Raw genomic sequence first — 23,307 nt, 5'->3', positions numbered from 1 at the left:
GCATTCCTACAGTTCTCTTTTCAAAGAAAAATGAAATTTCAAATCTCTTTGAATAGCCCTGAGTACATTTCCAAAACTGTCATCACATTATTTACAAATGTCTATCTACTTGTAGGTATGTTGTTGTACAGTATGACAGATAAATAGCTCAGCATTCATCTCTAGTCACCAGTTAGTGAGATTACTGAAAACGTCTTTCCATTAATATATAAGGAGAAAGCCAAAAATATTCAATGATTTAGTTGGATAAAGGAGCCAATATTTGTGAGATCTTATGCTTTGTATGAGTTTTTAAAAGTTTCTTATTTAAAAATATGTCTCAGCTCTACATCTTAATTGAAAAGTACTTTTGTATTATAAAGATAACAGGTTAAACTGTGATGAGATTTTATACGCTTGAGGAAATTATTACCATTGAAAGGGCAGTGAATTCAAATACTACTTATTGCACCTATTACTAAACCAATGATTTTAGATCAATCAACTTTTCAAAAAGAGGGTACCACCTCTTTATTATCCCCCTCACGGGGCCTGACAGAAGAACAATAGGACATTTTCTTTAAAGTATTGTAAATATAGAAGAAAAGCAATATAAAAAAAAGTAACAGAAATAACAGTGTATAGCACAGTTCATGAATGTGCTTGCACGGTTAACCTCTCCTCACCTTTGAGGCAGGACTGAAAAGGTACAAAGATACTAACAGTATGTTTCTAAATAGGGGCAGAAAAATTCCTGCAGTGCAAGACTATCTGGCGTATCACATCTCTGGTCCCCACCTAATCAATGTCAGTAGTAACCTCCTGTCATTGTGACAACCAAAACCATCCCTAAACCACCACTGGGCTGAGATCTACTGCTAGACAAAAGCAGCACTGTGATTCAGTAGAAAAAGATTTGAGGCTTGACAGACCTCATCTGTAAAAGGGGACTTTAATGCTTCCTGTTGAGTATGTTATTACATTACTCCCTGAATCATGCCAGGGACTTAGAGATGCTCAATGTTAGTTCTAGAAAGCACAAACATATTCTTCTATCAAGTTACTTTTACAACATTAGCTTTCAAAGCTACTTTAGAGTGATTTAAACTTTACATTTTCTTTTTACATGCTATAAAAAGTGCTTTACTACAACTCACAATTCAGGGATATATGTATAACTGTATTGTGGAGTGGGGAGGGGATATGTGTATGCATAACTTTTATAGGTCTTAGTACCCAGCAGGCACACACTAAAAGATATGGGACCTCAAATCTTTGTTGAACAAAGTAAAAAAAAATTTTAATTAACAGAGAATATAAACCCTCCTTGAACACTAAAGGGAGTCTAATATAGGGCGTGGTTTTCAAAAGCAAAAAGGCATTACATTAACTATAAAATAAGCTTAATATTATAAAATGTGAAAGAAATCAGAACTGAAATGAATAATAACTGTATATTCAATGGCATATTCAAAGTGCATATTTGGTTCATAATATAAATTACATAAAACACAGTCTACAGAGCGCAAGGGGGAAAAGGGCAAAACACTGAATACAAATATCAAATTCTGATTCTGAGCTTGTTAAATAGGTATTTCTTATGAGATAGCTGATGGAACATGAATATAGTCTACAAATTATGTTATTTGGCTATTTAAAGAACAAGTTCACGTGCCCGAAGGACTTCATCAGAAAAGGAGGTAAACTTCTACATACTAAATATTGAGGGTTAATGGAAGTATAGATAACAGTCACTGAATACTTAAATTTAGTATGATATTTTGAGTTTCTCAGATCATATAAAACTGGAGTATATTTCAGTGAAACAGAATACAATGTAATATAACATATGGGAGAGAGAGGAATCACTAAAAACAATAAAATTGGTATGTCTTGACTCATAATTTAAAAAAAATTTTTTTTAATAATTATTTATTTTTTGGCTGCATCGGGTCTCAGCTGTAGCACGAGGGATCTTTCATTGTGGCACATGGGCTCTTCGTTGCAGTGCACAGGCTTCTGAAAAGGCTATACATACTATATGATCCTAATTGTATGACATTTTGGAAAAGGCGAAATTATAGAAATAGTAAAAAAAAAAAAAAAGAAATGAATGGTTGTCAGGGGTTCAGAGAGAGAAAGGAGAGGGATGAATTGGGGGAGTGCAGGACATTTTAAGGATGGTGAAACTACTCTGTGTGATACTGTAATAATGGATAAGTCATTATGGGCTTGTCAAAACCCATAAAACTGTATAATATAGAGTGAGCCAATGTAAACTATAGACTTTAGTTAATAATAATGTATCAATATTGGTTCATTATTTGTAACATATACCACACTAATGCAAGATGTTAATAATAGGGGAAACTGCATATAAGGGGTGGGAGTGGGTTATGGAATTCTTCGTACTATCTGCTCAATTTTTTTTTTTTTTTTTTTTTTAGTTGCGGTACGCGGGCCTCTCACTGCTGTGGCCTCTCCCGTTGCGGAGCACAGGCTCCGGACGCGCAGGCTCAGCGGCCATGGCTCACGGGCCCAGCCGCTCCGCGGCATGCGGGATCCTCCCGGACCGGGACACGAACCCGTGTCCCCTGCATCGGCAGGCAAACTCTCAACCACTGCACCACCAGGGAAGCCCTCAATTTTTTTCTAAACCTAAAATTGTATTAAAAAAAACAGTCTATTAATTATAAAACAAAAAACGAAACCATAAAGAAAACATGAGATAATTCTACTAAAACCCTGGAGAAGGCAAGTCTCGTATAACTCAAAATTCTAAACACTGTAAGACTGATAAATTCAGCTATATAAAAATCAAAATTTTCTAAATAGAAAAAACAACAAAACAAAGTCAAAAGAATAATGGAAGGAGTTCCCTGGCGGTCCAGTGGTTAGGACTTGGCGCTTTCACTGCCAGGGCCTGGATTCAATCCCTGGTCGGGAACTAAGATCCCACAAGCTGTGTGGCGCAGCCAAAACAACAAAAAACAAAAAATAATGGAAAAATATACGCAATTCATAAAACAAACAAGATATGTCCCTAACACATCAAGGACTCCTAGAAATGAGGAAAGGATGGATACAGACAGTTCACAGAAAAGGAAGCACAAACAGCTCTTAAATACAGAAAAAGATGTTCATCCCAGAAAACGGTAAGAATGTACCTTTGACTCTGGAAGACCACCCACCTCAAGCCTCTTCACCTTTATGGAAAGGGGTCAAAGGGAGCCCCGACCACTCCTTCCCAGGACTCCAAGGTTCCTTCTGCAGAAGTCAAGACCAAGTCTTGGGCACCCAACTTTCTCTACGATCCAATAATTGAGAACTTGAGAACATATGCCTGTTATTCTTGTTTAGACAAGTCCCTACAAGAAGCTCCAGACTATCCTCTCCATCATTAAACAGCTCTGCATATCCATTACTCCCCAGCTTCTGCAATCTTTCCACTGGACCCTCTAGAAGTCACAGCCCATGATCAACAAAAGGCCCTACCCCTGGTCCTTTTGCTCTACAGAAAACTGGCTCTCCAAGGAAGATAACACTTCTCCTGCAGCCACCTCAAGTGGTAGCTTTCAGTCTTCCACGGCTCTTGTACCTCCTAAATGAAGGGTCCTCTTTGCTCCCTTTGCTACTTCAAAACCACTCTCCCTCCCTCTTTCCTAAAACAGCCGAGTTCAGATCTTCTCATTTAAAAAACCTCACTGTCCCCTCATCTTTCAATGATTTTAACTCCTGGCTCACTGCTGCTCTCTCTAATGTTACTTCTGTCTTAATGGAAGTGATGCTTCCAACACCATTGGCTTTTTGACTCCACCTTATTATTAACCGTCAAGGTCTACAAACTCCATTTCAAGGATTCCAACTATCATCTTCCATTTCTCTAACCCACTCACTCTCTTTATACCCACCTCTGTGCTTGCTCAGGGCGACTCACCTCTGCTCCGGCTAGCCCGTACCTTTCAAGTTCTTAGAAAGCGCCAAGTGTCCTCTACCCTGCAGCATTCACGTGAAGGTTGTTCCCTCTGCCTGGGACCTCTGCTTGCAGCTCTTTGCTTCTTCTCAACTTTAAAATCATAGTATAAATGTTATCCCTCACGCCTGTGCTTCCCTGAAAAACCTAAGTAGGTCTCCCTTTTATTCTCCACTGAAGCCCTCTGCTCACTATCTTCTTAGACCATTACCTGTTTATTTCTATCTTCCACTGGCAAACTGTTACCATAGCTGATGACAAAGGCTGTACCTGCTTTATTCACCACTCTAGACCCAAAGCATGATACCCAGCCAGTACTCACTGTTTGTCAAATAAAAGAAAAAACGACTGATACAAAAAGAATGAAATGAACTGAAGTAATTCTGTGACATTAAGAAAGTGAAAGAGACCAGGAAATCAAGATCACGCTTTACAAAAAAGCCTTTAATTTTATTCCTGCTATAACTCTTCCCCTAGTTTAAATTACATTTTAAAAAATCCTAAATATGAATCAGATTGTCATTTGTTAACTAGAAAAAACTAGAGTACCTACAGCTGTTGTGATGATTAAATAAAATGTTTATAAGGCACTTAAACAAGAGCCGGCAGATAATAAGCAGTCAGTAAATGCTGGCTATTATCCTTAACAGACACTGAAAAGACCGTCAAGCCTAAGGCCAGTAAATGGAGGGTATGATCATTACAAGACATATGTTGGAAGAAATCTGTTTCTAGAACTGATGCTGCCCTTCCAACTTGAAGAAGTCTAGGTCAGAGATTACTCTTCCCTTAAAAAATCAGGACATATTCTATCAACCTCCAGCTAAAGGTCAGAAGTAGTCAAAGCCCGGGTCCAGGACAAGACAACATAAAGCCAATGAAAAATATTTTTAACAAACTCTTTCCCAAAGGCTTATATTTATATTTTTCACAAAATATCAGTAATGACTATCATTTTCTCCTTCTAATTCTGTATGAATAAATCAAAGACTTACTATCCAAATAGATCCCTTATCCAAGTAAAGAAAAAAGTTTATCACGTTGTCCACTCTCAGTCAACTATATTTTTGTCTAAAGCTAAACAAAGACAGTTAAGACATAAAATAATAGCACAAATTAATCTGGATGTCAATTACAGAGTTTTAACTTTAACTTTTTATTGTGGATAATCAATACCCATCCTCACATCTATTTTTTATATATGAAATTATAATCAAATCAATCAAAACTAATAGACAAAAGCTATTTATTATGGGAAGCTATGTATTATGTTAAAGAAAACTGCTACTATTATTCTGAAAGTTCTCTTGATTCCGAACAGAGACTTTTCAGTCCATCATATGACATCACTGGCTAAGTATTTTTCAGTACTTAGACGTTGGAAGAACTGCACACTAAAAATCACGTGAATCTTTGGAAATCAGAAAAAAATTTTCAGAATTTTTAAGTCCAGCATATTCAAACATTTCAGGCTGACAGGATATATTAGGGAATTAAATAATTACAAATGCAGAATAGTGTATAATATGCTTATTGTCTATTACGGCAGGGAAAAGATATTCGTATTTGTGTAAAGAAACAATGGAAAGGTACAAAAGAAACAGAAGTGGTTACCTATAGAGGATGGAGGAGGGAAACAGGAACAGAAGTTAGACTTGTCAATGTTCATCTTTTTAAACTGTTTTAAATTTTGAGCCATGTGAGTATCTATTTTTGAAACAAAAAAGTACATATTTCATAAGCATAAGTATTTCTTTAAATCAACAAACATAAATACACACGTATGTGTGGCTCAAAGAACAGTACTTTTTTTTAAAGAGGAAGAATTAAAGAGGGTTTTTCGAAATACTGCTGGAACCATGTTTCTGGGTCACAGTTCTCTGACCAAATGAAATTTCACAATAATTGGCTCTTCATTTCCCCTTAAAAATTGAGAATATTTCCCAAACAACCATAACTCCAAAACAGATGACTCGAAAAAAAGAAAGGAAGGGAGGGAGGGAGGGAAGAAGGAAGGAAGGAATTCTTTAAAAAGGGCCCAAAAGGATTTTTAAATATTATTTTCTTAGGGAAGAAAGACTTTAATATAAGTTACTTTATGCACTAAATAATTCTACAATATATTGCTGGTTACAAATCATTTTGTTTAAAAAAGAATCTTACTGAAATAGAAATGCTTTTCTTAAAGTTCCCTCAACTGTCCCTAAATCTGTCCTCTTAAATAGATCTGTACATTTTGTAAAATTACAGATTAATACCATATGGCAATGTTTTTTTAAAAAAAAAAAACCTAGACTGTTGCCTAGTATACAAGTAACCTGATGAACTGCATTCCCGTCCATAACGTGCCTCTACTTCAACCTGCCCTATCTACATCTGCCTCAGGAAAACTCATGTCCCCTTTTCCCTCTCACACCAATGACATGTCTCAGTCTTTTCTAAAGCGCACCAGGTACCTAGAATACTTCACTGACAACCTACAATACTGGTTCAATATTCTCACGCTACCATCAGCAACCCATACTAAACATATGTATCTAGATTCCTAGACAACATAAACCAGATTTCCATGTTTTCCATATAACTAATTATGAAATAATTTTAAAAATTAAAACCAAACAGTAAGTGGTTACCAGGTTCTGGGGAAGGGGGAAGTGGTAAGTTGTTTAACAGGCAGAGCTCACTTGGGGATATGATGAAAAATCTGGAGATGGACAGTGGTGATGATCCCACAACAATGTGACTGTGCTGAATGCCACAAACTTGGGTCAAAGAAAATGTTTTCATGTATGATAATGCACTTGCCTTTATAATAATGCAGTCATAAAATATTTTTATTACTTTTTTATGGAGAAAGGGAACCAGGAAGACAAAAGTGCTGACGGCCCATGAAAGTCAAAATGTGGCCCTGATGCTTATTTCCTACTATGAAATCATCAAGGTACAGCAAGAAAGTGAAAATAATGAAAATACAACTGGATATGAATGTAAAACATTATTTTTAAAGAGAAATCACACACATAAGCAAATTTTGTGGGTTTGATTTTTTTTAAACCCTAGTAATATTAGAATGGCATCTCAATTATTACACAATCCTTTTCAAACAATTCTTTATTAATAAGAGCTATAAAGAGATATCACATTTCCATAAACAAACAAATAAATACTTGGAAATTAACTTAATGAGAATTTAAAGGAACTAGAGAGCAAGTATTAAGGAAGAAAAAATAAGTGAAAAAGAAAAAAGGAACAGAAGGGAAGAGGAAAGGAAAAAATATTGATTAAAAACAAACAGAGGGCTTCCCTGGTGGCTCAGTGGTTGGAAGTCCGCCTGCCGATGCAGGGGATGCAGGTTCGTGCCCCGGTCCGGGAGGATCCCACATGCCGTGCAGCGGCTGGGCCCGTGAGCCATGGCCGCTGAGCCTGCGCACCCGGAGCCTGTGCTCTGCGGCGGGAGAGGCCACAGCAGTGAGGGGCCCGCATACCACAAAAAAAAAAAAAACAGAACTACCTCTCATTATTTAAATTAGCAAAGCTGAAAACACTTCCTAAGTAAATTCATAGATTTAGCACAATGTCAATTTAAATCTCCAAAGTATAATGAAATACTAAGGAAAAATACTGAGAGAGAATATCTTGTCTAAAGTAAATTTGAAAAAATTAAAGAATGAGGATGTATCTAAACCTACTGATACTAGATAACAACAAAAAGCAAATAGAAAACAATTACTTAAAGCTATAAATTAGTACATTTTAAGTACACAAGGACAACATGGATGGAACCTTGAAGGCATTATGCTAAGTGAAATCAGTCAGACAGAGAAAGACAAATACTATATGATCTCACTTATATATGGAATCTAATAAAATCAAACTCACAGAAACAGAGAACAGACTGGTGGTTGTCAGATGCGCAGAGGGGTGGGCAAAATGAATAAAATGGGTCAAAAGGTACAAACTTCCAGTTATAAGTAAGTTCTGAGGCTGTAATGTACAGCATGGAGAGTACAGTTACAATACTTTGTTGCACATTTGAAAGTTGCTGAGAGAGTTGATCTGAACAGTTCTCATCACAGGAAAATACAGGAAAAAAATAACAGATTATCATTTCTAGTATAATAATGTTAACATGAAGAAAAACAAATTGATCTCTTTAAATCTCCATGACACATCATACAGGATTTTTAGGTGGGTTACAACTTTATTTTTTAACTAGAAAAATGTGGAATATTTCTAGTAATGAAAGGGAGTTTGTCCTTTTATTTCAAGCAATTAATCAAATTATTATAAAAAGTATCTACAAAATGAAGACTACCAAACTAAAGATAAAAAGAAAACTGATGGAGTGAAAAGAGAGAGGAGGGACTTTGCAACTGGAATGCTAGATAAAAGTTTTATCTCCAAAATACACAGGGATGGAGCTAGGTCGATACCTAGTCCTCAACAGACAAACTGTCACAAAATATCATTTTAATCAAAAAGAGGCAGGTTTGACATAAATACACTACTATGTGTAAAACTGATAGCTAGTGGGAACCTGCAGTATAGCACAGGAAGCTCAGGTCGGTGCTTTGTGATGACCTAGATGGGCAGGATGGGAGGGGATATATGTATACATATAGCTGATTCACTTCGTTGTACAGCAGAAACTAACACAACATTGTAAAGCCATTAAAAAAAAAAAAAAAAAGAGGCAGAGGTGTACCCACTTAACCATGCACCAGATACTATTATAAACACTTTATATATATTAACTAATCTAACACTCACAACAAGCCCCCTATAAAAAGATACTATTTTTATTCTCTTGTAGCAAACTAGAAAAGAAAGTTACTATTTACCCACCAGTGACACAGCTAAGCAGTCAGAGCCAGGATCTGAACCCAGGCAGTCTCACTCCAAAGGCCATGCTCTCAGCCGCTAAGCTATTTGCTTTCCTCCTCGCAACAAAAATTCATAGACCTTTCATCCTACAAATCTAAGTCTACTAGATGTATATAAATTACTATTATACAAGGCAAAACACAAATAAGATTGGTTTTGATAGAGTGTTTTGAGGATTCAGGTTTTCGATAATGATTTTCAGTACTAGGGATAAGGAAGGCCTTTGTGGAAGAAATAATATCCATAGTGGGTCTGGAAGGATATGAGACACAGAGATAGGAGATGGGAGAAGAGAATATTCGACACTGAAGGAACACAATGACCAAAAGCATTACAATAAAGCAGAAAAGCACTGGCAGCTCAAATATTTGAGTTGAAAAGATCAGTAACTACAAAAGAAGTAAATGAAAAATAAATGATTCAGAGGCCTAAGGAGGTTACTAGACTTAACTCAGTATGGAAGACAGGGGAGTAACATGGTCAGAGTTGTCAAATGGCCACCGGCTATAAGAACTGGACAGAAAAGAGATGGAAACAGAAGGAAACGCCAGAAGGTTAATTCACTAGGCTAGGCGTGGTTAAGGATGGCTCAAGTAAAGTGGGGCCAATAGACGTAGAGAAGAAGGAACAGACACATAACACACAGTAAATACTCAAACATCAACTAAATTAAGGAACTAACCAGGCTGGAAAGGATGCAAAGACAACAAAGGGGATGGTCGAGGCCACAATCTTCGGAACCTGCCAGAGGGAGCACATTACGTACTAAAAAGGGCTTGAGTGACGGGGTGGAAAGGACTTAAACACAAACTGCCCCACCTGGTTTGACCAATGTTCAAGAACTTAACTAAGGAGACTCTATGACATCAATATCGTGAGAGATATTATGGAGGCGTGCTGACAGAATTTGGTAAAAAGCTAAATGCAGAGGAGGGTCTGAGGCTTTAGGTGTGAATGAAAGAATAACCTTGTCATTAACAGAGACAGGGGACAAAGGAGGGAATGTAGGTTTAAAGCAAAAGGAGACATGAGTTCAGGATTCTAGATGTGAGGCCGCGGCTTATGTAGTGTGATGTTCAGAAATTATGCTGCATCCCCAATATTAGTGCTTGAGTTAGGGATTCAGAGCTAAAACTACAGATGTCACATAAAGAAATTTGAAAGCTTGGAGATTTCAAAAGAAAAAGTATCAGGTAAAAAAATGGATCAAAGAAAGTTTAAGGAACTATCTCTATTTAGAAGGGAAGGAAGAAGAGCCAGAGAAGGCACCATCAGAGAGTTAAAATTACCACCAGAAGAATCAAGCAGAATCCAGCAGCGCTCCCAAACATTCTGCACATGAAAGTACGTAAATAAAACAATATTTGTGTGGCACAAAGGGGTAAATGTGGCTACTAATAACTGGACGTTATTAGCCCAGGAATGAAGGAAACCATTACTCTGTACATCAGTAAATCCCTTTGCGGCACTGATGAGAAAGCCCTGTAGTACCAAAAAGTCTGTATGCCAGAAAGTTTACAATTCTATTTCCCTAAAACTGTCTCTCTTTCAACAGTCACTGATTAGTTGGGTCGAATGGGCACATGTGACAGAGAAGAAAAGAACACAGAAATAACCAAAAAACTTGGTAATTGAGAAATCACTGATGACTTTAAAAATCAGTGGGAATGAAAACAACCTAAATATCCATCAATAGATGAATGGATGAAGAAGATTTGGGGAATACACACACACACACACACACACACACACATACATATATACATATAATATTCCATTGGATATATATATCCATTGTGTGTGTGTACACACACACACACACACACACAATGGAACACCACTCAGCCATAAAAAAGAATGAAATAACACCATTTGCGGCAACATGGATGGACCTAGAGATTATCATACTAAGTGAAGTCAGAAAGAGAAAGACAAATATCATACGATATCACTTATATGTGGAATCTAAAATATAACACTAATTAACATATCTACAAAACAGAAACAGACTCACAGACATAGAGCACAGACTTGAGTTTGCTAAGGGTGGGTGGGGGGAGGGAAGGACTAGGAGTTAGGGATGAGCAGATGTAAACTATTACATAGAGAATGGATAAGCAACAAGGTCCTCCTGTAGAACACAGGGAACTATAGTCAATACCCTGTGATAAACCACAATGGCAAAGAATATGAAAAAGAATATATGTATAACTGAATCACTTTGCTGTACAGCAGGAATTAACACAACATTGTAAATCAACTATACTTCAATAAAATTTTTTTCAAAAATCAGTGGGAAAAGTTAGATTTCAGAAGGCAATTATGGACAAGGGAGAATAATTAAAGTATCAACATTGTTACCAGTCATGTTGTTCCTCCTGGTTACAGGGAGTAACCTAAATGGGATGATTCCTCAAATCTCACTAGCAAAAACATTCTCTTTTTAAACTAAATTGTGATTGTAGTATGCTTTACCTTCTAACTCTTGTTTCATTCATGTTAATAAACAGGAAGAATAAATAAAAATCCTTTGAAACTTTGCAACACTTACCCAGTGCGAGACTGACCGACTTTATCACAAATATCCAAAATGAGGCCCCAATCCTCAGCAGTATTCATCTCACTGGTTGCTTTCTCTGTATATTATAAAAAGAAATCGCAGACACATTATTTTTAAAAATCTTTACGAGGTAAATGATCACATTCAAATTACCAAACTGTAGTATAATCAAATATCAACAAATTACAATAGTTGTCAACACCTGGTTAATGAAATATTTAACTCCATCTTTAAAAGGAGGTAGGGCACCTTTATTACCTATCATAATTATTTTCCCCATTTATACTTCATTTGTTTGTTACTTAGTATCAAAAAAAATAGGCCACTGATTTTTTGTTATAAAAATACACCCGCAGGCACACACACACACGTGTGCGCACAAATCTATCCCTTTCTGCACACAGAAAGACTAAAATAAGGAATACTTTCATTCAAATAATTCTTAGCTTTACTCGCCAGCAAAAGAGCATGACCAGGCACAGATCTCTAACAAAATGTTTCAGGTAATTAAATTAATTAACTATCTAGTTTTGCTGATTCTGTTGTTGCCGGGGGCGGGGGGGGGGGGGGGGGAGCGGTGCTGAGCAAAAGAAAACCAAGCTTTAACTGAATATGTTCCCTTAAATAAAAACTTGACAAGTTGAAAACAGCAACAGAGGTATGGCAGATTGAACCAAATCACCTAATTTAGATCCCTTTCTTAATTACAATAAAGGGACTTTTTTCTTCTTTAACACAAACACACAAGGATAAGGAAAACATGAGAAGTAATAACAACAACAATATCTCAAAAGCTATAGGACAACATTGATACATGGTAAACTACTTAGAAGACCCAAGAAAGGTGAATCCTGTATTGGCAGTAAGAAAAAAAAGCTTAAGAACCGTCTCGGTGCTTTGGGACAACCTAGAGGGGTGGGATAGGGAGGGTGGGAGGGAGGCTCAAGATGGAGGGGATATGGGGATATATGTATGCATATGGCTGATTCACTCTAACACAGTATTGTAAAGCAATTATACTCCAGTAAAGATCTATTAAGTAAATAAATATTAAAAAATAAAAAAAGAACCAGTCTGTTGAATCCTCAGAAAATTCAAGTACTCATAGCAGAAAGAATGTCTGCAATTGAGAATGAAGAAGAAAAAGAGGACCTCCAAGTTAGCAAAATCGGTTAATGCTGTTTGAAATGTAGGTAGTCCCTACTTTGCTTCCTTACAGGCTCTAGCAATCACCTCTCCCCCTCGGAGCAAATGAGTGATGGTTTACTTTCTGCAGGTAAAGCAAATTTCTTTTCTAGACAAGGAGATACCAGGTATAGTTGAGACTTAGGCACCAAAAATAAGCAATTACTTCCATTTTCCAGTCCAGCATGTAAGGAGCTTGGAAGTATTCACTTCATCCTAACAAGTAAAACAGTAAACAAAGTGCAAAGTCAACAACTCTTCTTAGATGCCTCAGAAGTGAGGTCACAGGGCAAACTGCTGCCCCCAAAATGAGACAAACAGATAGGTGGATATACAGAATCACAACTTAACAGAGCAGAAGCCCCTGAGCAGAAACATCTCCAGGAACCAGTACCAGAGCACAAAAATCTAAACTGAAACTGACAAACTGCCAGAGGAGAAGTGTGCACAAGTCGGAGACTTAAAACTCCAGAGAAGCCTAGGCTTAGGGGAGCCCCCACACTTTATTTATTTAGTTTTTTTTTTTTTGCGGTACGCGGGCCTCTCACCGCTGCGGCCTCTCCCGCTGCGGAGCACAGGCTCCGGACGCGCAGGCTCAGTGGCCATGGCTCACGGGCGCAGCCGCTCCGCGGCACGTGGGACCCTCCCAGACCGGGGCACGAACCCGTGTCCCCTGCACTGGCAGGCGGACTCTCAACCACTGCGCCACCAGGGAAGCTCCCCCCACACTTTTGTGAGCTTTTTTTTTAAAATAAATTTATTTGTTTTATTCATTTATTTTTGGCTGCATTGGGTCTTCGTTGCTGCGCGCGGGCTTTCTCTAGTTGCCATGATCAGGGGCTACTCTGCATTGCTGTGCATGGGCTTCTCATTGTGGTGGCCTCTCTTGTTGCGGAGCAAGGCCCCTAGGCGTGCAGGCTTCAGTAGTTGTGGCACACAGGTTCAGTAGTTGTGGCTCGCGGGCTCTAGAGCGCAGGCTCAGTAGTTGTGGTGCACGGGCTTAGGTGCTCCACAGCACGTGGGATCTTCCCAGTGCAGGGCTCAAACCCTTGTCCCCTACACTGGCAGGCAGATTCTTAACCACTGCACTACCAGGGAAGCCCTTTTGTGAGTTCTACTTCCATGGGTTCTCCCAAGTTCTCAAGGTGAATATCACAGAAAATTTCTCCTATTTTTTCCAGCAGGGGGAGAGAAACTGATAATTTTGAAATACACCAGAGTATTCTCTTCTTAACAAGGCCTACTCTCAAGAGAAATAATTTTACCAGCCCCTAACTAACTAGAGTTTTATCAGAGATTAACCCACCTGGGGGAAAGGAAATCCCAACGTTAGCCTGCTCTAGTCTTCTACGTGGGAAAAGGGGAATATCCAACTCCAGCCCACTGTAGCCATCCCGTCCCAACTTAAGGGAGAGCAGCACATGAAAATTCACTCCCGGGGGCAGAGGCTCACTGAGCCCTAATCACAGGACTATCAGTACCTGATCCTCACACCACTAAAGGCTGGTGTCCCTTCATCTAGTACATCGTCTCCAGCTTCCAGCAAGCCACATTCTATAATGCAAAGACCACCGTTGGAAGAGACCAGACTAGCATCAGAACCAGACTCAGACATGACAAGGATGTTGGAATTATCAGACCAGAAATTTTAAAGACTATGATTAATATGCTAATAAGAGCTCTAATGGAAAAAGGAGGTAACATGCAAGAACAGATGGACAATGTAAGCAGAGATATGGAAATTCTAAAAAAGAATCAAAAAGAAATACTGGAGATCAAAAATAGTATAACAAAAACGAATGTCTTTGATAGGCTCATCAGCAGTCTGGACACGACTGAGGCAAGAATCTCTGAGCCTGAGATTATGTCAACAGAATTTCCAAAACTGAAAAGCAAAGAGAAAAAATGACTGGCAGGGGGGAAAAAAACTGGAACAGATTATCCAAGAATGTGGGAAACTATAAAAGCTGTAACAAAGGCATTACTGGAATACCAGACAAGAAGGAGAAAAAGAAATAGAAGAAATATTTGAAGCAAGTATGACTCAGAATTTCCCCAAATTAATGTCAGACACCAAACCACAGGTCCAGGAAGCTCCAGGAACACCAAGCACAATACCTGTCAAACAAACAAACCTCTACACCTAGGCATATCACATTCAAACTGCAGAAAATCAAAGATAAAGAAAAAATTAAGAAGAAGCCAGCAGGAAAAAACACCTTTCCTATTCAGAAGTAAACATAATGGTTACACCTGACATCTCAGAAACTATGCAAACAAGGAGAGAATGGAATCAAACAGTGTGGAGAGAAAATAATCACCAACCTAGGATTATACACCCTGTGAAATTATTCACAAGGAAAGGAGAAATAAAGACTTTTTCATACTAAGAAACATTGAGGGAACCCGTTGATAGCAGACTGGCTTTGCAAGAAATGTTTTAAAAAGTTCTCCAAGGAGAGGATACAGGAGACATGTATACACGTGTGTGTGTATGTATTTGTGTGTGTGTATGTGTGTGCAGGCGTGTGTATAAGTGAAATGAATCACAGCAAGGACACCAGGAACAAAAGAGAGAAATTAGGAATAGTTTGCTACTAGAAGGTGAGTTGTACTACCAGTGAAGTGGTACAATGTTATTTGCAAGTGGACTTGGACTAGTTGTAAATGTATATTGTAAATTCTGAAAGTAGAAAAAAAAGGATAACTGATATGCTAAAAAAAGAGAGAAAATGGAATCATATAAAATGCTCAGTTAAAACCACAAAAGGCAGGGGGGAAAGTGTAAGAAACAGGAACAAAGAACAAGGGCTACAACTAGAAAATTGTAACAGATATGGTAGATATTAGTTCAACAATATCAATAATCACTTTAAATGTTAATGGTCTAAATACAGACAGAGATTGTCAGAGTGATCAAAAGATGAAATCCAATTATATGTCATCTACAAGAACCCACTTTAAATATAAAGATACATATAGATTAAAAATAAAGGGATGGAGAAAGATATACCATGCTAACACTAATCACAAGGAAGTGGGAGTAGCTGTATTTCTGACAGAGCCAACCCTGGAGCAAGGAAAATTATCAGGGACAGAGGCATTACATAATAGTAAAGGGGTCAATTCTCAGAGAAGACAACAATCCTTAACATGCATGTGCCTAACTACAGACTGTCAAGATAACTGAAATAAAAAGTAATGGCACTGCAAAGAGAAACAGATGAAGCCACTATTATAGCTGGAGACTTCAACACCTCTCTGTCAGAAATGGACAGTTCCAGTAGACAGAAAATCAGTTTAAGGACATAGTTGAACTCAACACCATCATCAATCAACTGGATATAATTAACATCTGTAGACTATTTCATACAACAACAGCAGAATACATTCTGCTCAAGTTCACCTGGAACGTAACAAAACAGACCATATTCTGGGCCATAAAACACACCATAACAAATTTTAAAAACTAGAAATCATACAATGTCTGCTAACAGGCTACAATGGAATTAAACTAGAAATCATTAACAAAAAGAGCTGGGAAATCCCCAAATACGTGAAGATTAAATAACACACACTTGTAAATAATACACAGGTCAAAAACTGGAGAAATATTAAAATATTATGAATTAAACAAAAATGAAAGTACAACCTATCAAATTTTGTGGGAGGCATTTGATATCAATGCTTAGTGGGAAATCTGAATTTATACATCAGAAAAGAGAATCAAAAATCTCTAACATAAACTTCCCCTTTAGGAAACTAGAAGAGGAAATTAAATCCAAAGTAAGCTAAAGGAAAAAATTTAGAGCAGAAATCAATGAAATTGAAAACAGAAAAGAGAGAAAAATCAGTACAATCAAAAATCGGTTGTTTGGAAAGATCAACGAAATTGATAGACAGGGTAACCAAAAAAAGAATGAGAGAGAAAACACAAATTATTAACATCAGAAATGAAAGAGGGGACCTCACTACAGATTTCATGGACATAAAAAGGCTATTAAATGAATACTACTATGGGTGAAGAGCCATGAGAGAATCATGGGAGCCTCCAATCTACAGCCAGTCAGTCAGAAGCACAGGTAACCTCCTGGACTGGCACCTGAAGTGGGGAGTGAAGGCAGTCTTGTACGACTGAGCCCTTAACCTGTGGAATCTGATATTCTCCCTAGGTAAATAGATAGTGTCAGAATTGAGGTAAATATGTGGGGTATCTAGTCAGTGTTCACTGAAAACTGAAAGACTTCTTGGTGGTGTTGAATAAAAGCACATAGTAATTAACAACAACTCTATGCCCACAAATTTGATAACCTAGGAAAAAATGGGCCAAGTCCTCAAAAAACACATTTGCCAAATCACAAATAAGAAAAGACAGACAATCCGTATAGGCCTATATCCATTAAAGAAACTGAACGAGTAATCAGTAACCTTCCAAAATAGAAAGCACCAGGCATAGATAGGTTAATGGTGCATTCTACCAAACATTTAAGGAAGAAATTATACCAATTCTCTACGATCTCATCTAGAAGACAGAAGCAGAAGAAATACTTCGTAACTCATTCTATGAGGACAGTATTACCCTAGTACTAAAACCAAAGACATTAGTGGAAAAGAAAACTACAGTCCAATATCTCTCATGAAAATATCAACAGATGCAAAAATCCTCAACAAAATATTAGCAAATCCAACGCAGAAGAAAGCAACTTAGAACAAACAAGAGCCTATGTAAGAGGGAAAAAAACTTCAAAAAGAAGTAACTGTTATCTTCTGAAACAAAAACTACACCAAAGCAGAAGGCAACCTGTCTTAACTGGAGCACTGTAATGCCAAGAACAGATATGTTAAAAGACAGCACCTCCAAGATCTTCACTAATATTTACATGTTTTTTAACCTGAGATGGTTTGGGGGTAGAAAGCCTGATCCATACCAAGATTCTTACCTATAATGATAGGTCTTGGTGATGAGATAACGAAATTCCTGATCCCCTATTCCCCTCAATGCCCTGCTACCTCGTTCAACAGGCAACACTTACTTCCCCATTTTGACTTATTACTGAGAGCTGGAGGTCAGTCATAGCCAGTTTAAAAGCAGAAAATACAAATAGCCAACTCTGTCCAAATTCTTTGTAGGTTTGCAATACCTGAGCCATATCATGGTCCCAAGGGCTATAGCAACACCTACCCGTTAGTCACTGCCATGGAGAACTATCCATAGAATAAATAATAAGGCGGCAGTGGGTGATAACCAATGGGTAGTGGCAGATAGGGTACCTATGTCCAATTACCCTACCATTTTCTAAAAGCAGATTATTCACACAAATTAATTCCTGTTAAGAATTAACACAAATGTCCAAAACATCTGAGATCATGGTAAGGTGACTTATTTGCAGGAAATTACAAAAGCTGGACAGATATTCAACAAAATGGAATAAGTTTCTAGTCTAGGCCAGACCCTATCTGAAGTAGCTCAGACTCTAAAAACGGAAAATGAAACCAACAGATAGAGACCTGAATATATCACACACAGAATATCACACACAAAAAATACAAAGCCTAAAGCAAACTGAAAAAATGGTAAACACCTGGGAGGAGAGAGAATGAATATCAGGAAAGGATTCTTAATATATTTAGAAACTAAGAGGAGAACAGGATTAAAAATAAACTCTTATTTCTATTTAAGTGAATACAATAAAGTTATGAAAACAGAAGAGAAATATAAAGAAGAATGTAGGCTGGCTGAAATAGAGACTACTTTGTGAAAGGCAGGAAGCACTCTAAGACCCAAAATACAAAATGAGGCATCTGTATTAATTCAAGAAACACCAGAAAGCCTAGAAAATCTTGAGCAAGGAAACAATCTGATCAGAGCTGGACTTTTAAGAAAAAAATGAATCTGTTGCCAAAAAGGAAGAGGGAAAAGAAGAAAATATAATGAGAAACTTAACATTACTCTGGAAACTAAATGGTTTATTTTGAAAGCAAATGTTTAAATGCTGTTTAATTTGTTCTTGCTGGCAGGTATGCCAAGAGGGTAACTGAGTCAAACTGACCTGTTCAAGCTTCCATAATTGTAAATCCCTTGAAAATAACAATTTCTATTTTGGGTAATTCTTTCAATGTTCATGCTTTCAGCCTAAATGCTCAATAAATAAGAAATCTAATCATGTAACTGCAATGTGAATCCATAAACGTCATAGAAACATGGACCTTTAACAGCATCTACTTCAATGGTTTTCAAATTTTACTTTTCAATGCAGAAACCCTCTACAATGTAATTCTGATGCTGACTACACAGAGTTAGCACACACTTCACAGGTTGAGGGCACAGAACTCCCCAAGTCTCCCCTCACTTCAGACACAGAAACAAGCTCCAGGGTTTCCAGCCACATGCACTTCTGACCAACTGGCTACAAATTCAGGGGTTTCCACTATCCCCTCAGGTTCGATAATTCACAGAACTCAGAAAAGCACTTATAATTAGTTTTATTATAAAAGATACAAATGACAACCAGCCAATGAAGAGAGACGCACGGGACTAGGTCTGGGAGGATCTCAAATGCAAAGCTTCTGTGCCCTCGGGACTCACCATCCTCCTGGCACATCAGTGTGTATCACCAACCAGGAAGCTCAACAGAGGCTCAGTGTCCAGAGTTTTTATTGGGGTTTCATTATGAAGGTATAGTTGATTGAATGATTGGCCACCTCCTAGAACTCAATCTCCAGGCCTCCTCCCCCTTTCTGAAGGTCTAGCTGATACCGTGTGACTCAAAGTCCCAGCCATCTTTATCAAAAGGTTAGTCTTTTTGGAGCCACCAGCCCCCATGCTGAGTCATCTCTGTAGCATAAACCAAGGTATTGTCCCAGGAACCCACCATGAGTTAGAAAGACGCTCCTATCACTCAGGAAATTCCAACGATTTACAGGTTCCCTTCCAGAAAACAGGAACAAAGATTAGTAAAATTCTTTATTATTCAACAATCTCTTTTATATAAAATATTTGTCTTAAAGGAAACCAATATGTGAAGTAAATTCAAGTGGAATTGCTCTAATTGAGGAATCCCAGAGCCCTATCCCATAAACTCCCAATACCTCTGAAGCCCAAGAAGACTGAGTGAGTCATCCTGAACAATATCCTCCAGTCTAACACTTACAGTCCACAGATTCAGCGTCCACAGGTCAAAAATAGTCAGAAAAAAAATTCCAAAAAGTTCCAAAAAGCAAAACTTGAATTTGCTGTGTGTGGGCAAATATTCACATAGCATTTACATTGTATTTACAATTATTTATATAACATTGACATTTTATTAGGGGTTACAAGTATTCTAGAGATGATTTAAAGTATATGGGAGGGGTGGGGACTTCCCTGGTGGCGCAGTGGTTAAGAATCCACCTGCCAATGCAGCGGACATGGGTTCGAGCCCTGGTCCAGGAAGATCCCACGTCGCGGAGCAAATAAGCCCGTGAGCCACAACTACTGAGCCCGCGAGCTACAACTACTGAAGCCTGCACGCCTAGAGCTTGTGCTCCACAACAAGAGAAGCCACCACAATGAGAAGCCCATGCACCGCAATGAAGAGTAGCCCCCGCTCGCCACAACTATAGAAAGCCCACACGCAGCAACGAAGACGCAACACAGCCAAAAATAAAAAATTAAAAAAATTTAAAAAGTATATGAGAGGGGAATTCCCTGGCAGCCCAGCGGTTAGGACTCCGTGCTTCTGCTGCAGGGGCCGCGAGTTTGATCCCTGGTCGGGGAACTAAGATCCCACATGCTGCGACACAGCCTAAATAAATAAATTAATTAAATAAAGTTTAAAAAAATAAAAGTATATTTGAGGATGTACGTAGGTTATATGAAAACATTATGCCATTTTATATAAGGGACTTGAACATCTGCAGTTTTGGTGTCCACGGGAGTCCTGCAGATATTGAGGGATGACTGTACTTCATCTTAGAAAAAGGAAAGCAAGTTATCACTTTGATCTGGTAGTGCGCTTAATTCATCATCCTCACTGACTGGTAGCCAAGCAGATTTTTTAAAAGCTTAGTGCATTCTTTAAAAAGAACATACTTAAATCTTAAAACCTATCACTCTGTTTAAAAATAGTTAAGCTTATTAAAACTTAACTTATTAAAAAGTAAATAGTTAACTAGAAATGACAAGCTTATGTCTGTTAAAATATAAATTGTCTATTATCATAACTAAGGATGATCTGAATTAAGGCAAACCCAGGAGTGTCTGGTACGGTCATTAACAGATATTATGCTAAACATTCTCCTATGCACAAACAGGATCAGGATCTGACTCAGACTTATATACACAGATCAGAAATGCAACCCATTTCAGAACGCTAAAATTGTTCACATTATTTATTGATGCTGCCTCAAGATCAAGAGCTATAGCAGTTCTTCTACATTGTAAAATAACAAATACTTTTTACATCAGAAAAGTATAAACTACCAGTAGCAGTTCAACATGGCTTTGTGAATAGCAAATGAATTCAAAACTATTTATTTTCTAAGACAAAAACACGGTATGTGGGAAAATAACACACACTTGCTTCTAAAGAATTCGAAGCTTCATAATGATCTCATTTTATCCTCAGATTATCCTTTTCCTTCTACCCAAAAAGAGGAGATTGAGAAATTTGCCTAGCAGTACCCAGAAAAATCACACACTGAGTCTCATTTGAATTTCAGTAGTCTTCTCAATGGATTGAAGCACTTTTTTCTGATAAGCAGCTACTTTTGATTTTCTCAAAATTTATGACTGCCAAAGATTTGGGGAGGTAAGAAATGCTGAGAGGATGACTGCCCATCACATTCAGGCTATAGGAAAAAGACTGTCATTCAATCGGTTTGGAGACATAAAAGTTCATCAAAAATGGCCAATGGAAAAAGCAAGTCTTAAAGAAATTACCCTCTTTTTGAGATCGGAATCAATTTTTCAAAAACGTTTGTTTCACCAAATATCCCTATCCCTCCTGACCACTGGAAATTCCATTGGAAGAGCAATCTGAAGCTCTTCTAACCAGAAAGGGAAGTAGGTGTCAAAGGAACAGCATGAAAGCATCTCAGAAAAGAGCACAAAATAGAAATGAAAATCTAGAAGCATTAGAAAGAAGAGCTTACAGGAGAAGTAAAATAGGTACAGAAGAAACAATGAGCACAAAATTTCTTAACCCAGTAGATATCAGACCTTTAACAGACCTGTATTCTAGATTTTTACATTTTTCTCCTGAGTATGTTTTTACAGTAACTGATTCCAGCCCTTAGAATCTGAGTAGCCTCTAAAGGTTCCGAACATACTACATGGCAGGTACTGGGCTAAGTGCTTTCCGTGCATCATCTCCTCAAAACAACCTTAATGGGGACTAATGAAGAGAAAGGTATGGCAGCTCAGAGGATCCACAGATGAAAAAGCCGTGGTGTAAAACCAACAAGGAAATATGCCTTGAGGAAAAGAGTGGAGACTGAAGAGGTAAAAAAAGGAGCCACATGCTACAAGGTCTTATATGCTATGTTGAAAAGTTCAAATTCCTGTGAAAAGCTGTAGATTCACTGAACTATTTTAATCAGAGGAGCCATATGATTACATTTACATTTTAGAAATATCACTGTCACCTGGAAAATGACTGGGGACAGACTGGAGGCAGGGATAACAGAGCTACCGGACTCTCCTAAGAGAGCAAGCTAAACTTGCTGGGCAGTGGCGATGAGAACAGAAAGGATGGGAGGCCTGAACGGACGGACAGATGAATGGACTCAAGAGCTATCAGGAAGAGAAGCACACAGACTGTGGCAGCACCAGAATCCTGGAGGGCAAGTTCAGGGTGGCTGGGACACAGCAGACAGTATATATTTGCCATGGGGATGTAGAAAATTACAACTACAGAATTTAAGAATGACTCCCAGGTTCTTGACATATCTGACTAAGTAAACTGAAGTACCAGTCATGAGAACAGAGGAAAAGCAAACTTGAGAAGAGAAATTTGAATATGAGTTTGAACATGCTGAATTGGAATATTCAACTCCAATAAAGAGAACGTCCTGTGCTTTTTAAGTGTTCCTCATAGCAACTCCTTGAGGTAGATATTTTTACCCCTATTCACACAAGTGGAAGGAAAACTCAGAGGGGTTCTGTACTTGCCTATGTCCATATTTTGCCCACTTACTAAGAGCAAATGCTGCACCTGCCATTTAAACCCAAAGCCCAAGCAAGGTTTTTCCATCACACTAAACTGCAGAAGAAGAATGTGACATTGACATTTACGAAGATGAAACTGGTTGTGGTTTGATATTGACTGGGCTAGCAACACAGACTAAAAACATGTCCAATTCTATAGGCTACGAGCCGGTCCAAAGTAGTGTGACTAGGAATGCAATGTAGTATAAAAACAAAGACATGATGATTTGGTAGAGGCAGGGTAATGATTCAAAGATGCCTCTTTGGTTTCAAATCAAGATAACTGGAACATTATAAAATAACCGCATAATGAAGGAAGAACTAGACTGGAAAGATAAGTTCAGTTTTCTGATAGATTGATTTTTTAGGTGATACTAGAACACCAAATAGATAAGCAAGACCAGAAAGATAGCAAGATATCAATAACTCATCCTTTAATAAATACTTATTGAGTGCTTACTATGTACCAGGCACTGTCCCTGAAGTACTAGGAATAGAAATGAAAAGTTCTTGTCCTTATGGAGTTTACATTCTACACAG

General features: G+C 37.9%; 1 protein-coding gene across 6 annotated transcripts in view; it reads right to left on the bottom strand.

Annotated features, from left to right (window-relative positions):
- The window catches only part of STAM (signal transducing adaptor molecule), a 92,444-nt gene that overhangs the window by 64,694 nt on the left and 4,443 nt on the right, over nucleotides 1–23,307 (bottom strand). For all 6 annotated transcript variants that reach the window (XR_013827066.1, XR_013827067.1, XR_013827068.1 and 3 more), the window contains exon 2: nucleotides 11,388–11,472. Coding sequence is in view for 2 of the 6 variants with exons in the window: in XM_079912728.1 (XP_079768854.1) it covers nucleotides 11,388–11,472 (85 nt within the window). In the remaining 4 variants the exon portion in view is untranslated. The remainder of the gene's footprint in view (nucleotides 1–11,387; nucleotides 11,473–23,307) is intronic.

The sequence above is a fragment of the Stenella coeruleoalba genome (genome assembly GCF_951394435.1).
Source record: "Stenella coeruleoalba genome assembly, chromosome: 2".
Taxonomy (NCBI): domain Eukaryota; kingdom Metazoa; phylum Chordata; class Mammalia; order Artiodactyla; family Delphinidae; genus Stenella; species Stenella coeruleoalba.
Note: the sequence above shows the minus strand (reverse complement) of the source record. Positions and strands in the feature narration are given on the sequence as shown.